Raw genomic sequence first — 15,932 nt, forward strand, 5'->3', positions numbered from 1 at the left:
GGGGGAGACTCTACTCTGCACTCTGCTGCAATTAGTAGTACATATTCTCTTCAAGTCTGCCTGTTACTCCGTCTTATTATCTACTGTTTCCATTCTCAGCTCCTCAAACATACCCCACATTTCAAGTGCTCTATACATTAATTTGAACGTGTTACTTTATTCAACATCCTTCTGAGGCTCTCAGCTGCCTACAGACTCAAGTCCAATGTCCTTAGTGTTCAGGATTTGGTTCCTGCGTATCTATCTCTACAACAGTGTTACCTCCTCCTATTCTTCCCCCTTTACTGCCAGCATATTATATTTGTAATTCCTCAGAAACATGCCTCATATGCCTCTGGATTTGCTCTCCCTTCATGTTCTGCTTGGCATACCCTCTCCTTTCTACTTGACCAACTTCTGGACATTCTCCTCTGGGAGCTATCTTGACTCCCAGAGTGAATTACTCAATCTCAGAATTTTCTCTCCACAAAAATTTTAAGACAATGGCTATTCAAAAAGAAACTTGATCTGAATGGTTCCATTAACAAGAAATGAAAAAAATAACTGGGGTAAAATATCAATGCACATTCTAGAAAAAGACAGGTGCAATTCCAGTTTACATGTGGCATGAAAACTCATTATGAGTGAACAAGGAATGGGTGAAAAATTGTAATTTATTGAAACTCAACTCAAAAAATATAAGATGCTGTAGTGTACAATATATTACACAAAGCACCCTGAGGTGCACATTCAAGTCAAGTAAGAACTCCGTATCCCTCTCCCTAGCCCTCCCACCCTGGGACCTTAGTATTTGTTCCATATACAATCATGCACACTTAATTTGAAAAAGGAAGCCCCAGTATATCTTGATGTATTAATTAGCACCAAACAAGAGTACAGTTCCATTTCTTTTTTTAATAAACAACAACAAAAAAACCCCCAATCATTAAACCAACTGGAGAGCTAATGGACTCAGCCGATACTGCTGACATAGATATTATACATTCATGTAAATACACAGCCTATTCTACCCTAAACAACAGCGTGGCTGGTTCTCAGCCTTTGTTCAAGTTGGCAATTGTCCCCAGGTTGCAGTGTTGGAGCCAATTTAAAACAAAATTGCTATTTAGGAACTTCCTACACAAAGCTCATCTGTCTTTTTTGTTGGAAATAAGTCTAAAATTGGTGTGGAAAACTTAGATCTTTCGAGGACAACTACTGGTCGAAGATAATGAAGCTGTTTTAAGGCAAGCTCTCCACAGTCTGTTAATGCTTTGTCCAATACAACCCTCAGGTTTTCCAAGGAAGGAACTGTTGTTGTTTCAGCTACTATTAAAGGTGGGATTGCAGTCAGGTCCTCATGAATAGCAGAGTCATTGGAAGAATGAGGTATGTCAACTTCAGGGTCATTGTCATTCACTATATTGTTTGCCATAACACTCCCTATTAAGTCATTACTGGGTTGAGAAGAATTGTTTAATGTTAAGTGCTCTGAAGGTTCCCAATCATCAAAATCGTCTTCTTTCTCTTCACTTTCCTGAATAAATTTCAGAAATGAAGATTCAAATCCCATAGGTTTGTAAGTCTTCAAATCAAATGACCTAGGCTGTGAATGCTTCCTAAAATTCTCTTTTGGGACATGGGCTGGGTTTTTTACAGTGTTTTCTTGCCCTGAACTATGCTGCCCAGCTTCTGATTCTTTGATCCTTGGTAAAGGCAGCTGGAAACTTGTGAAAAAAGTCCCACTTTCAGTCCCATCAGGATTAGCTATGGAATTTTCTATTTTACAAGGAGGAGGCTGAACTATATTACATTGTTCCAGAGAAGTAGTTTCTGAACTATGGTTACATTTCAAAGTTCCCCTGCAGAGCAGAGTGCCTGCATCAAATACCTGGTTGCTTTCGATACAAGCTTTCTGACCTCCACCTCTTTCACCAGGATGAGAGGAATCAGTGTTCTGGAGGGATGCACTGCTCTCACCCGGGGAATGGCTGCGCTTTGTCTGCTCTGATTCACAGCTTCGATTTTCTTCTTTCTTTATACAGGGGTCTGGTTCAGAAGGGGGCTCCTCCTTAATTTTGGTACCATACTTCACACAAACAACAAGGTTCTCCATCTGCTGCTCTAAATAGGCACTACTCATCTGATGAGTACGTTTGTAATGCCTCACGATGCTGCTCTCCAACTTCACCACAGATAAGCATCCTTGAACCATGCAGGGGTACTGTGTATGCTCAGAGTGCTCCACACACATATGGAGGGCTTCAGCTCTTGTTTTAAAGCTAATTGGAGCTTTCTTCTCTTTGATTAAGCCACATTTTTTAGCCTTAGGATTAAATGATCTCCTGGTAGTCTGATGTTCAGGCTCCTGAGCATGAGCTGTCTGACAAACCTTTTCACTCCTTAGCAGTCTTTCATTTGCTACTTTCTGGCTTCTAAACAGACCATCGTAATAGTCTTTATGGCGGTAGTAAACATGCTGGGAATAATTGCTGCGATGAGTGAAAATCTGGCCACAGCCGTTAAGATCACAATGAATTTCATAATCTGAATGTACTTCTCCTTCAATATTATGCTGTTCCATCAAGTGGTGCTTCAGCTTGCTGAATGTATAAAAAACAGCAGGGCACTGAGGCTGGTTACAAGAAAACCTGGCTGCAGCTTCAGCTTCAGAAAGGACTTTGGGCTCTTCAACATGCTCTAGGTTATGAGAGTCACTACAGTGCTTAGCAAGAGCTTTGGAACACAGGAAGCGCTTGTTACATTCCTTGTATTTGCAAGCAAATATCTTCTTACATTTGACGAGTTCCCTTTTGGTTCTTGCTTTGTCTTTCTCTAAACATAACTGTTCTCTGTTGTACTGATGAACGGTTCTGTAATGGCGAATCAAGCCTTTGAGATTGGTGAATGAGGAGTTGCAAGTTTTATGGATACAATGGAACGGTTTGTGGTATTTATTCAAAATATAGCAGAGATTTCCTTTAGCAACAGTTCGCCTGCTACCTCTCCCCTCTCTTCCTTCTTGTTCTTCTCTGTGACTGCCGATTGGTGATGAAATATCAGATGTTTTACTTTCTGTTTCTTCACAAGATGACTCCAAATCTGTTTCTGAACTGCATTCATCCTTTTTAGAGTGACAGTGCGGTTTCTTAGAGTTAATGTTGGGATCACCTCCAAGTTCTGGGGAACAATCACCTTTCAACCTATCTACTGAGCATGGGCCTTCATGATCACATTTTTCATTATCTAACAGTTTGTGAGTTGCTCTGTCACTGCCAATTTGATGCTTATTTTTATAATGAATTCGAAGATGGGTTTTTCTTGTAAATGACCTTTGGCAAATATGACACTGGAATGGGGAATATCGATGTTGAAACATGGTTAACTGAAGGACTTTTTCTTTTGAATAATTATGCTTTTTAAGATAATGCATTAACAAAGCTTCTCTGGTCACAAATTCGTATTTGCATCCTTGAAGCTCACAGAAAAAAGGCTTAGCCGCCAACTGTGCAAGGTACTGACTTGGCATATTTTCATCTTGATTCTGAAAATTAAGGTCTGAGATAGTAGATGAAACTGATTGAAGAGACTTAGCACCACTAGATGGGTACCCCTGCAATGACCCTGAGAAAGATCCATGTGTTATTGAGTTTTTCAAGCTTAAATGTTTCAAGCGTAACAGAAGTTCCAACATGGTATCCTCTGTGCATGACCTTTTAGAAGCACAGATGGAGGATTCGGAGGAATAACCTTGATGTTCTCTTTTACATTTAGTATGAATATTGTGATCTAGACCTTCATCTGGGGAGTCACTGTTCGTATCAGAGCCAGGTTTAGGTTCTGCATCAAACTTTTCAGTTGTCTGATTATGTTCATTACCCAAACAGGGAAAGAGATCTTCTGTCTTTATCTTTTTGGGTTTGAAATGATATGGATGAACCTTCCGTAGATGTTTCTGCATCCCTCTTGCATTTTTGTATGTGGAACCGCAGCCATCAAAACCACAAGTAAACTTAGTCCCATCAAAACAAACTGCCACACTGGAACATTTTTCTTTTAAACTGGAGGGCACAAAGACTTTCTCGTGAGTTAGTAATATATCTTGCATGGTTTCAGAGTGATCCAGTGTGTCAATTAACTCTTCATTCATTGAAGAACTATGACTTAACTGATCACTAGAATTACTGTCACTGTTTTCTTTTAGGTTTTCTGCAGTTTCTGGATCTATTTGGGAACTAGCTGATTCTGCACAGAAAAGAAGATCCTCAGATAAATGTGATTTATCAGTTTGGTCAAGTAGATGAGGCTGATCAATACAGTCCTGCTTTTCACTTGTTGCAGACTCCTCCAGTTTCACTGATTTCTTTATGTCTCCATTTGAATTTTCAACATTATGCATTGAGAGATGATTCTGGTATTCAATTTTGGAATAATAGAATTTTTTACAGCCAAGAAAGCTGCACGTGTAAGATGCATCCCTAAAGTGTTGTGCTTCATGATGGTAAAGCTGTCCCAAGTCACTGAAAACAATATTACAGCCATTTAATTCACATTTATAACGCAGATCATCATGTTTTTGTTTATGGTTAAGTAGTTCGTTCACTGATCCAAACCTAGCATAGCAATCTATAGATACACACATATAAGGCTGAGGCCCACAATGCACTTGTTCATGCTCTCGAAGGTGAAAAGCAGACATGAAATGTCGTCGGCAGTAAGTACACTTCTCTCTTCTATTTTTCATATCCAAGTAGTGCTTGGCATTTTCATCATTATTTTGGTGTTCAGCTTTAAGATGTACACTTAAATATTTAAATTGCTTAAACACACGGGAACAGTCTGTACCAGGACATGGGTACAAATCTCTGTCTTGCAGGTGGCAATCTTCTAATTTGCTGAATGTGACATATTCATGAGACTCTCCTTTGGCTTGTTCATTCAATGAATGATTTTGCTCCAGGGTTGCAGAAGGGCTCTTGGGACAAATACCCTTTTGAGAGCCTTTCAACAGTAATTTCTTTTTAGAACGATGCCTTCGGCTTGGTGGCATTTTAACATGTTCCATAACATGAGGAACAAATATTTCTTTTCTTTTGAATTTTTTAATACAAACTGGACAGGTGTAAATTCCATCTTCCATATGCATCTTAGAATGATGAAGAATCCTGGCCTCTATACATTCTCGCTTACATAACAAGCAGAAAAACTTATACTGAAGCCACCTTTGGTATCTTTCAGAAGAACCAATGGGTTTTTTGTCTCTTTTCTCCTTATGCTGATCTGTCAAATCTCTTCTTCTATATTGTTTATCTTCCTTACCTTCATCATAGTCACTGAGAAATGACTCTAAAACATCTGTGTCATTAATAGACATTTCATAACCACTTAAATCATCATCGGAATCCGAGGCTTCTTGTCCTAGGAGTTGGTGGCAGTGTCGTTTTAAAGTCTTCCAGTCCCAAAATTCAGGATCAAAAGGCCAGTGGGCTTTTAAAGCCAATAAGAGCTCACATCGAAGAGAATTTGGAACTGGTGCGTTTTCTTCATCAAATTTTTGATCTGGCTGCAAATACAGTTCTTCCAACATATTAAATCCATCCAAACTGGGTTCAATTAAGAATTCTGTAAGTTGACAGGCTCGCCTGACTTCTAAATCTTCTGGTAAAAGACAGGCAATTGTTTTACAAACTGATGCCTTCATTTCCTCATCCTCGCTTGATCTGAGTTGAAGAGCTCTGACACATAGTAGGATTGACACACCAAGACCAGCATCTTGTGCCTGTAAGAAAAAGAGGGAAAAAAAGTTATTTTTTTCATATACAGAAAGATTATATAACTTTCACTGATGAGGTATTTTAGAGACTCAAAACCTTTAGAGAGTTATTTAATTTTATCTTAAATCTTTCTTCATGCAAGTTACATTGAGATAATTCTTGTCTTAACATGCAAAAAAATGGATTAGATGCTTCAACTATGGACAATATGTATATTTTTGGAATATCCAACTTTACAAGGCATTCCGTATAAAAGCAATCCCTAACTCCCCAAGAATTTATCTATATGCCAAATATACAAACAATAAATGCATGTGAATTCAAACAAATTCAGGATAAATAAAGTCACTGGAGGATTTTAAAAACTGGTGTTAAGCTAATTAGAAAGAACAGGGTTTAAATAAACGAGAGCAAGAGGAGACACAGGTATAGAATGGATCGTGAACACTTGGGTTTTTCAAAACCTCAAAGCTAAAATAAATGATCCTCTCCATTTCTTCCTGAAAGAATTTAGTACTTTACAGTCACAGGTGTATTGAGTCTCAGCTTTCTACGGAAAAACAACAGATATCAGAAAATCTTTCTATAGCAGCAGACTCTCAGAAACTAGTTAAAAATCTGGAAGATCTGGTCATATGTGATTATGCATACAAGATAGCTCAGCTTCACTACAGTGACAAATTCTCAACTCTGAACTTCAGTTTCTTCATCAGGGAAATGATAATAGTAGTGGCAGTTTTAGAATTTTCTCCTAACTCCATAAGCTTGTTATAAAAAAGAAACAGAAAGCAAACAGTACCAATGCTGGCATAAATATTCAACATAATACCATGTAAAATAATTGAGTAAATTCAACTGTTCCAATCAGTAAACAATTTGCTAAGCAATTATTCTGTGCTGGGCATCATTCTAAATGCTGATAACACAAAGAAATAACTGCTATCAATTTGCAGCACCCTTACTACATTCTAGGTACATAATCTACAGTATCTCTTTAGCATACGTTTATCTTCATCTTATAGACCAAGGCTCAGACGGGCAAGTCGTTCAATGTCACCAGTTAGTGAGCAGAGGAACAAAGATTTAAACTAAAGCAATCTATTTCTAGAGCCTGAGCTCTTAACCACTGCATAGCCTATACTGACTGGAAAGCTTAACTGACTTGGCTATATCCCATGTGCCCTTGATACAATATGCCAAGCCACTCCTGATCCCTTTGCTTCCTGGTTCAAAACCCACCAATTTCTTCATGTCCACCAATTTCTTCACAATTCAGCTTCACATTCCATATCCTGATTCTAATTTATTCACTACTCCTTTAGGCAGTAACTTCTTGGTATATCTGTTCAGAATATATAATGAATGGTATTTCTAGTTATTTTTCTTTGAAAAGTGTTGTTAGTGATTTTACACATTTTACCACTTCAACCAGATTAAGCTGCTTAAGAAAGAATGGATATTCTTTACTGTCTATCTCACACAGTTTTCCAAAAAGAGTTAATAAGTAATAACAACTTTTGAGAACCTGTGAATTATTTTAAAACTTACCTGACTTTCTCCACATCCTTTTTACTCTTACTTCACACAATAAACTTATATTATGCTATTAAATCAAGAGACCTACCTATGGTCTAGTCTTGACTCTGCTATGAACTAGGCGTATGATCCTTAAGTTACATATCTCTAACTTTCAGTTTCTTTATTACTAAGAAGGAATTAAACCAGACAAAGTTATGTTTTCCAAAACAATAGTACCACAATATTTTCCATCAAAAAAGGTCTATGATTAGCTGGGTGTGGTAGCTGCACTTTGAGAGGCCAAGGTGGGAGGATTGCTTGAGCCCAGGAATTTGAGACCAGCATGGTCTACAAAAAAACAAAAAAACTGCCAGGTGTGGTGGGGCAGGTCTGTACTCACAGCTACTTGAAAGGCTGAGGCAAGCCGGGCTCAGTGGCTCAGTCTATAATCCCGCGCCTTTGGGAGGCTGAGGTGAGTGGATTGCCTGAGCCCGTGGGTTCGAGACCCGCTTGGGCAACGAGACCTCATCTCTACAATAAATAAAAAAATCAGCCGGGCGTGGTAGTGCGTGCCTGTAATTCCGGCTACTCGGAAGGTTGAGGTGGAAGGATCGCTGGAGCCCAGCGGGCGAGGCTGTGGTGGCCAGGAGTGGCCACTGCACTCCAGTCTGGGCGACCGAGTGAGACTCCAACTCAAAAAAAAAAGAAAAAAGAAAGGCTGAGGCAGGGGTAGCACTTGAGCCCAAGAATTCAGGGCTTTAGTGAATCATGGTCATGCCACTGCACTCCAGCCTGGGCAACAGAGACTCCAATTAAAAAAAAGGGGGGACCCATGGGCAAATAAACTGGATTCAGAATTTACTGCATTAACATTTATTCTATCATACTACAATTTGTTTATTAGAGACAGGGTCTCACTCTGTTGTCCAGGTTCGAGTTTAGTAGTGCAATCACAGCTCACTGCAATCTCGAATTCTTGGGCTAAAGGGATCTTCCTGAGTAGCTAAGACTACAGGAGTGTCACAATACTCGGCAAAAATATATATATATTTTTGAGTTGGCGTCTCGCTCTGTCATCCAGGCTGGAATGCAGTGGCACAACACAGATACTACAGCTTGAACCTGCTGGGCTCAGGTGATCGTTCCACCTCAGCCTTCCAAGTAGCTGGGACTACAGGCGTGTACCACCTTGTACAACTAACTTTTATTGTAGAGACAAGGTCTTGAACATTGCTCAGGCTGGTCTCCAACTCCTGAGTTCAAGCAATCCTTCCAGCTTGGCCTCCCAAAGTGCTGGGATTACAGGTGTGACCAACCACGAGTGGCCTGCCTGGTTAATTTTTAAAACAAAATTTTAATAGAGACAGGGTCTCACATGTCGCCCAGGCTAGTCTCAAACTCACATATGTGTGTGCATGTCTTGGAGGGAGTGGGGAAAGGTGTGTAATAGCATGGTCTACCTTTCCCCTACCTTTCCCATCTTGCTATCTGGAATGGAAACAATTTAGCTGGGACTGGAATAGTTAGAACTTAGAACATAAGAAGGCGGCCGGGCTCGGTGGCTCAGCCTATAATCTCAGCACTTTCGGAGGCCGAGGTGAGTGGACTGCCTGAGCCCGCGGGTTTGAGACCCGCCTGGGCAACTTGATGAGACCTCATCTCTACAACAAATCAAAAATTAGCCGGGCATGGTAGCGCGCGCCTGTAGTTCCATTTACTTGGAAGGCTGAGGTGGAAGGATCGCCAGAGCCCAGCAGGTCGAGGCTGTGGTAGCCGGGAGCGGCCACTGCACTCCAGTCTGGGTGACAGAGTGAGACTCCAACTTAAAAAATAAAAAATAAAAAATAAAAGAACATAAGAAGGAAGTTATGTGTTGATGGCAGATAAAAGGAACCTAGGTTTCTGACATGGGAAGACAAGAAAACAACCTGGCCTGTCTCTCTGGATTACATTCCTATATGAGAAAACGGCTGGGTGTGGTGGCTCACACCTATAATCCCAGCACTTTGAGAGGCCAAAGTAGGAGGACTGCTAGAGCCCAGGAGTTCAAGACCAGCCTGGGCAATGCAGTGAGATCATGTATCCACCAAAAATTACAAAATGAGCTGGGTATGGTGGTGCACGCCTATAGTTCCAGCTACTCAGAAGGATTGCCTGAGCCCAGGAGGTCAAGGCTGCAGTGAGCCATGATTGTCCCACTGTACTTCAGCTTGGGCAACAGGAGACTGGCTCAAAAAAGAGAGAGAGAGAGGGAGGCAGAGAGGCAAGGAGGCAGGCAGGCAGAAACCTCTATATTCTTAAGTTCACCACTATTGTGGGATATCTGCCATTCCCAACAGAACCAGATCCTGCCTGATATAACCTAGATCATCTCTCTCCTTAAAAAAGCTGGAGTCTCAATGTGAAAGGGATTCTACACTCATTCCCCTTCCACCTACCAGTTCCCATCTCTTCTACATGTCAGGTCAAATATTTTGAGTAAAGATTATACCAGAAAGTAGCCTAGACTATTTCAAGAGAAATGGTCTGGTTCAACAGATGGACAGCAAATTCCCTGGTCTGTTTCAGAAACCCACTTTCCCTAATCCTCCAGTAGCTTTCTCATTTTCTGTGGCTCCTTATATTAAGAAGAATTCTAAGATGATCCCCAGTGACCCTCACCTTTGTATAATGTCTTCCCCTGGGGTATGGATTGAATCTGTAAATAAGATGCGATAACATTCCTACAGTTATATTATGGCTAAAGGGACTTTGCAGATGTAATTAAAGTCTCACATCAGTTGACCTTGAGATAGGCAGACTATCCAGGTGAGCCTGAGCTAATAAATCAAGCCCTTTAAATCTAGGGCTAGAAATCAGAGATGGAAGATGTCAGATTTGAAGCATATGAAGTGACTGTTGCACCTCTGCTGCTGAAAAAATGAAAGCAAGGAATGAGAGGAGCTCAGAACAGACCATGGCTGACAGCCCGCAAGAAAACAGGGACCTTGGGCTTACAACCTCAATAAACTGATTTCTATCAACAATAAGAATAAGCTTTGGAAGTAGATTTTCCACAGAGCGTCTAATAAAAAACTCAGCCTGGCCCACACTCTGATTTCAGTTGGGCATGATGGTGCGCGCCCTGATGATTTGAGAAGCGGATCCTGCTTCATTGTACTGAATTTCTGATCTATAAAACTGAATCCAGGCATGGTGGCTCACACTTGTAATCTAGCGCTTTGAGAGATGGAGGTGAGAGGATTGCCCTAGTTCAGGGGTTTGAGACCAGCCTGGGCAACTTGGTGAGACTTCATCTCTACAATCAATCAAAAAATTAGCTGGGTGTAGTTTTTTACAAATTATTTGTAAAAGGAATAGTTTTACAACTGGCTTTTAAAATATTTTGTTTTGTTTGAGTAGGGGGTCTCACTCTGTCACTCAGGCCTAAGTGCAGTGGCATAATCCCAGCTCACCACAGCCTTGACCTCCTGGGCTTAAATGATACCCCCATGTAATGAGTCTCCCCGGCAGCTGGGACTATAGGTGTGTGCCACCATGTACGGCTGATTTTTTTATATTTTGTAGAGACAGGGTCTCACTATGTTGCCCAGGCTGGTCTTGAACTCCAGGGCTCAAGCAATGCTCTCACTTTTACCTTAACTTCAGCATAAATAATACTTAGATGTCATCAAAGAAGTAACTCATAAAAAATAACCGTGAGCCACTATAGATATGGGCATACAGAAAGCTCAATCATGAGTAGATGCTCAAAACAAAACCTCTATATAAGGCTGAATTCAAAGAACAAGGTTTTATATATGGCACTTCATTTCATTTTAGGAAATACACATTTCCTTAAAATATCTTACTGTTTCCTGTCTGTTTGTACAGAAGTTTATTGATCTGTGTATAGCTGATTCTGGGACTGTTTATTACTCCAAGAAAAATACAAATCTACCCCAAGGAGCTAAAAACACAATTACATTTTCTTCATTTGTAATTATTACATAGTATACTAATACATATCATAAATATAATTATTATGATTATAATTAGCAAGCAAACATGCTTATATAAAAATACAGAACACTGTTCTAGGAAAAGTAGATACAGGGTGGTTAAGACCAAGACACAAAATCTCCCCTTCCTCTAGGGAAGACAGTCTATCATTTCAAATCCCACTTTCAATTAAGAAAATTTGTGAATTTCTAGGAAGTCAATGCACAGAAATGGCCAGATGCGGCCAATTCCATAAATCTGATTAAACCCCATTATTTCTTATCTTCCTTTATCCGAAAGGAAATGTCTGAGAAGTTATCTCCCTGCCCATTTCTTCCCTCCAGCTATAATCAGCATAGAAATTGTAAATTACTCACTTCAGTTTGTATAACTCTAATGAGGCAAAATAGATGCTGCTGCGTTTTAGCTATGACACCAAACTGACGACAGCGCTCCAAAAAAGTATCTAAAGAAGGGTCGATTCTTCTTTGCAACTTACTCCAAAAGAGAGTCAGTTCCCTATTTAAAAAAAGAGAGACAGAGAGAGAGATTACGGTAAAACATTTAAAGTAACTGGTAAAGCAAATGCTGCCATGCCCCCCACCAACACCATTTTTTGATGTGTAAAAAAGTGAGTTGACAGTAGAGAAACAAACAAAAAAAACTAGATGAAAAGCTGTCTATATATATTCACTGCTGCTTCCTCTCAAACTGGTAACATTGTTAAGAATCGCCCCTGAAAATTATCTGACTTATTTCTTGTGTCTAGGGAAAAACAAAAATGAGACTATTTCCTTTAGAGTGACATTTTAAAAAATCTTATTGTATCCCATCTTGTTTTAAAAGGTTTTATCCTTTATACTGGCAATTAAACTGACTAAATTAAACCCTGTCCTAGTGGGCAGAGATCATTAGACATCACTACACTACCAATGAAACATATACAACTAATAGATACTCTAACAGTACACTTCTACACACTGAGCTTAAGGGCCCTTTTCTTGCGCTAAATGTCATGATGCTATTTAGGACTGATATTTTGGAATGTTTAAATACTACCAATAAAATAAGTGAAATGGCACTTTTGGAAATGGCTAAACTATAGGAACCCCATAAATTTATGGGATTCATTATGGAAGAAACAAAAAGCTGGAGAAAAATTTAAATAAAAACATCTAATGGGTAAGAGAAAACACTCAAGCAAAAGCACTTGGAACTTAAAAATGCTGAGGATAGAAATGATAATGAAAATGTGAAATATGAATGCCAGGGAAGCTAATAGCAAAACTAAAAATAATGCTATCACTTATTAAAATGTGGCTGTTTTTAAAAAAATTAAATTTTAGTGTTTTTGTTTGTTTTAGGAGACGAGGTCTGGTTCCATCACCCAGGCTGGAGTGCTGTGCCACCATTATATAGCTCACTATAACCTCAAACTCCTGGGCTCAAGCAATCCTCCCACCTCAGCCTCCCAAGTAACTGGGACTACAGGCATGTCAAACTATGCCTGGCTGATTTTATTTTATTATTATTTTTAACACACTCAAAATAAAGTTTGAGACTGGAGCAATTTATAATAAAACACTTTTAATAGCACATCAGAAAAACTCAAGTTTCCTACATTTCAAATTCATAAATCCAAATCACTTTTTGCTCTGAAGTACACAGGGAACATGGGGAAGGAGACAGACATAAGAGGCCATCAGTGGGTGCTCCCTTAGGAAAGAGGTTTTTGCTGGGACTTGGCATTACCTATGGTTTTCTACTAATGATGCTTTGATTTAAGATGTTTTTGACTTTACAATGGTACAAAAGCAAAACACATTCAGTAGAAACTGTACTTTTGAGTAGTTATGTAACCATTGTTTTTCACTTTCAGTATAGTATTAAACTAATTACATAAAATTTTCAAAATTTTATTATAAAATAGTGCAACTGTAGGCTAATGTAAATGTTCACATTTGAGGTAGACTTGGTTAAATTATGAAGTTCTGTAGGTGAGATATATTAAATGCCTTTTCCTGTTTTGTTTTGTTTTTTTTAAGTTGGAGTCTCACTCTGTCGCCCAGGTTGGAGTGCAGTGGCACACTCACAGCCACTGCAGCCTCAACCTGCTGGACTCAGGTGATCCTTCTGTCTCAGCCTTCCAAGGATATGGAATGATAGGTGCGCGCTACCACATGTGGCTAATTTTTTTTTTTATTTCTAGATTAGCCCTCAGAGAGGAGAGATGTGACGCTTTTTCCATGAGTTCCAGAGCAGGACAAACTTTATGTATCCCTGCTGCGTCTTTTCATTCTGGTTCATAACATTTCTATGGCAGCATTAAGATGAAACCATTTAGTCACTTCTTGATACCACAGAGGCAATAAGTACAGGCACATGAGCCATTTGGCTTGAAATACCCATTTAGGGATCTCTAAGGGCTCAGAAGACCCTTCTGCCCAATGAAAGTTACTTTTGTACTCATGTTCAGTACATGAGCCTTTAAAATTTTCTATCTTGAAAATTTTCAAGCATCCTCATAAATAGAGACTTGTATAATGAACCCCCATGGTTCAGTTATAGGGAAGCAGATGATGTGATCAAGTTCAGTTTCAATAACAGTCAAGAGATCTAAGTGATAAACTCTATCTCCTCTAAACTTCAGTTTCTTGCTCAGCTCCATATCCATGCTTTACTTTCAGGATCTATCTGAGGCTAGAAGGAAACCTAAACCAATGTGACAGTAGCAATTGTTTGGGGTGGGTAAATTAAGCTCAGGTCTGCCTGACATGTCTCTCTTCTGGGTGACAGTGAGTCACTCAGGAATGGAAGGTGATGAAAACAATCTGTCTCTGGAATAAGATCTCTCTGGCAAGTTGGGCCCTCAAGGAATATGGTTCCTTAACAATTCCAAAGGCTTCTGCAAGTGACACCTGAACTGCTAGGATAATGTTGACAGCAAGTCTTTCAAAACTGGTATTTTTATAAAACCTTATTATGGAAACAATACAAAGAAATGGTCTGTCTAGACAGCTTGGGAAGATGAGGTATCTAAGCACAATTATTTCTATCATGTTGGAAAGCCTGTTCTTTCAGCTCCTGTGAAAACAAAACAATGTTTTACCACCACTTGTTTTTGTGATTGCAGGAGAGAAGGAATTATGCCTCCTGGCTGAGTTTCGTTCCCTAGCTCATTCTGATGGGTTCAACTGATCCTCCTGCCTCAGCCTCTTGAGATAGCTATGACAAGTACACACCATAATGCCTGGCTAATTAAAAAAAAAAAAATTTGTAGAGATAGGTTCTTGCTATACTGCCCAGGCTGGTCTTGAACTCCTGGCCTCAAGTGATCCTTCCACCTCAGTCTCCCAGAGTGCTGGGATTACAGGCATGAACTACCATGTCTGGTCAAATACTTTTGACAATAGTGTAAAACATTAAAGAATGACATATGCTCAGAGACAAAAAGCAGTATCTGTCATATGTATGAGAAATCAATCCTATTTGAATAGAACAAAATTATCAAAGCCAGTAAATCCTGATTACCAAGATCAATAAACTTAAAGTTAGGCAAAGTTGCTGAAATGGTAAATGGCAGGATGAGAATTAAGGTCTCTCAAATAATTATAACAGCAAATCAGAATGTTGAGGACTTGATTTATGCCAAATAAAGTATTTCAGGCTCTAGGTATTTGATTCCAAATGAGTACGATCAGAAAAGGAAATTTTATCACGTACTCTGTAGTTGTATAAATGAGTACATAGTTACGAATCAATGATTTAAAACTACTATTACCTACAGAAACATATAAACATGACAAACCAGTATGTTACTAGTGAGGATGATGAGCAGTCACTTTAATCGTCCATTCAAATCTGTACAATAGAATCCTGACATCACCAATAATACCTCCATGGCCTGCAAGATTATTCATGCACTAGAACAAAACCTTCTTCAATTACTACAATAATGTGATTTTTAAAAATAAATAATCATTAAAAAATTTTGCAAATAGTTGTTCAGATGATCTACTGTATCCTTTAATTAGCCCATTGCCTAGCTCCTGTCAACAAAGTACATACAAATTTATAAAAACTGGAAAGAAAATTTAATTATATTAATAGCAGAAAACACACTTTAGTAATTGATTCTACAAAATTCCTTAAATTCCTACAAAATTGAATTTCCTACAAATTCTGTTAAGTAAAACACATGCTGCGCCAGGCATGGTGGCTCACGCCTGTAATCCCAGTACTTAGGGAGGCAGAGTGGAGAGGATAACCTCAGCCCAGGGGTTTGATACCAGCCTGGGCAACATGGAAGACCTTGTCTCTACAATAAATTAAAAAATTAGCTGGGTGTGGTGGCCCACGCCTGTAGTTCTAGCTAACTGGAAGGCTGAAGTGGAAGGACAGCCTGAGCCCAGCAGGTCGAAGCTGTGGTGGCCGTGAATGTACCACTGCACTCCAGGCTAGGTGACAGAGTGAGACTGAGACTCAAAAAATAAACAAGCAAACAAACAAACAAAAAACACATGTTGGTCTTTGCCAGATACTGGAGACAAAACTGTGAATCAGACAATATATTGGCTGGTAAATACTTTTCTTTTTCGGGTAGAACAGACATGTCAGTATGTTGGAAAAAACACAAATGTACAACATGCAAAATTTTTTTTTTTTTTTTTGAGTTGGAGT

At 39.3% G+C, this 15,932-nt stretch overlaps 1 protein-coding gene across 1 annotated transcript in view; it reads right to left on the reverse strand.

Moving 5' to 3' along the window:
- Window positions 1-635: 635 nt before the first annotated feature.
- Window positions 636-15,932, reverse strand: part of RLF (rearranged L-myc fusion) — a 60,949-nt gene continuing 45,652 nt past the window's right edge. The window contains exons 6-7 of the mRNA XM_008065506.1: window positions 11,630-11,771; window positions 636-5,758 (exon numbers count right to left, since the gene is read on the reverse strand). Coding sequence (XP_008063697.1) covers window positions 1,106-5,758; window positions 11,630-11,771 — 4,795 coding nt within the window. The 3' untranslated portion in view covers window positions 636-1,105. The remainder of the gene's footprint in view (window positions 5,759-11,629; window positions 11,772-15,932) is intronic.

Source organism: Carlito syrichta, unplaced genomic scaffold, assembly GCF_000164805.1.
Source record: "Carlito syrichta isolate Samal-C Ts95f unplaced genomic scaffold, Tarsius_syrichta-2.0.1 Scaffold308579, whole genome shotgun sequence".
NCBI lineage: Eukaryota > Metazoa > Chordata > Mammalia > Primates > Tarsiidae > Carlito > Carlito syrichta.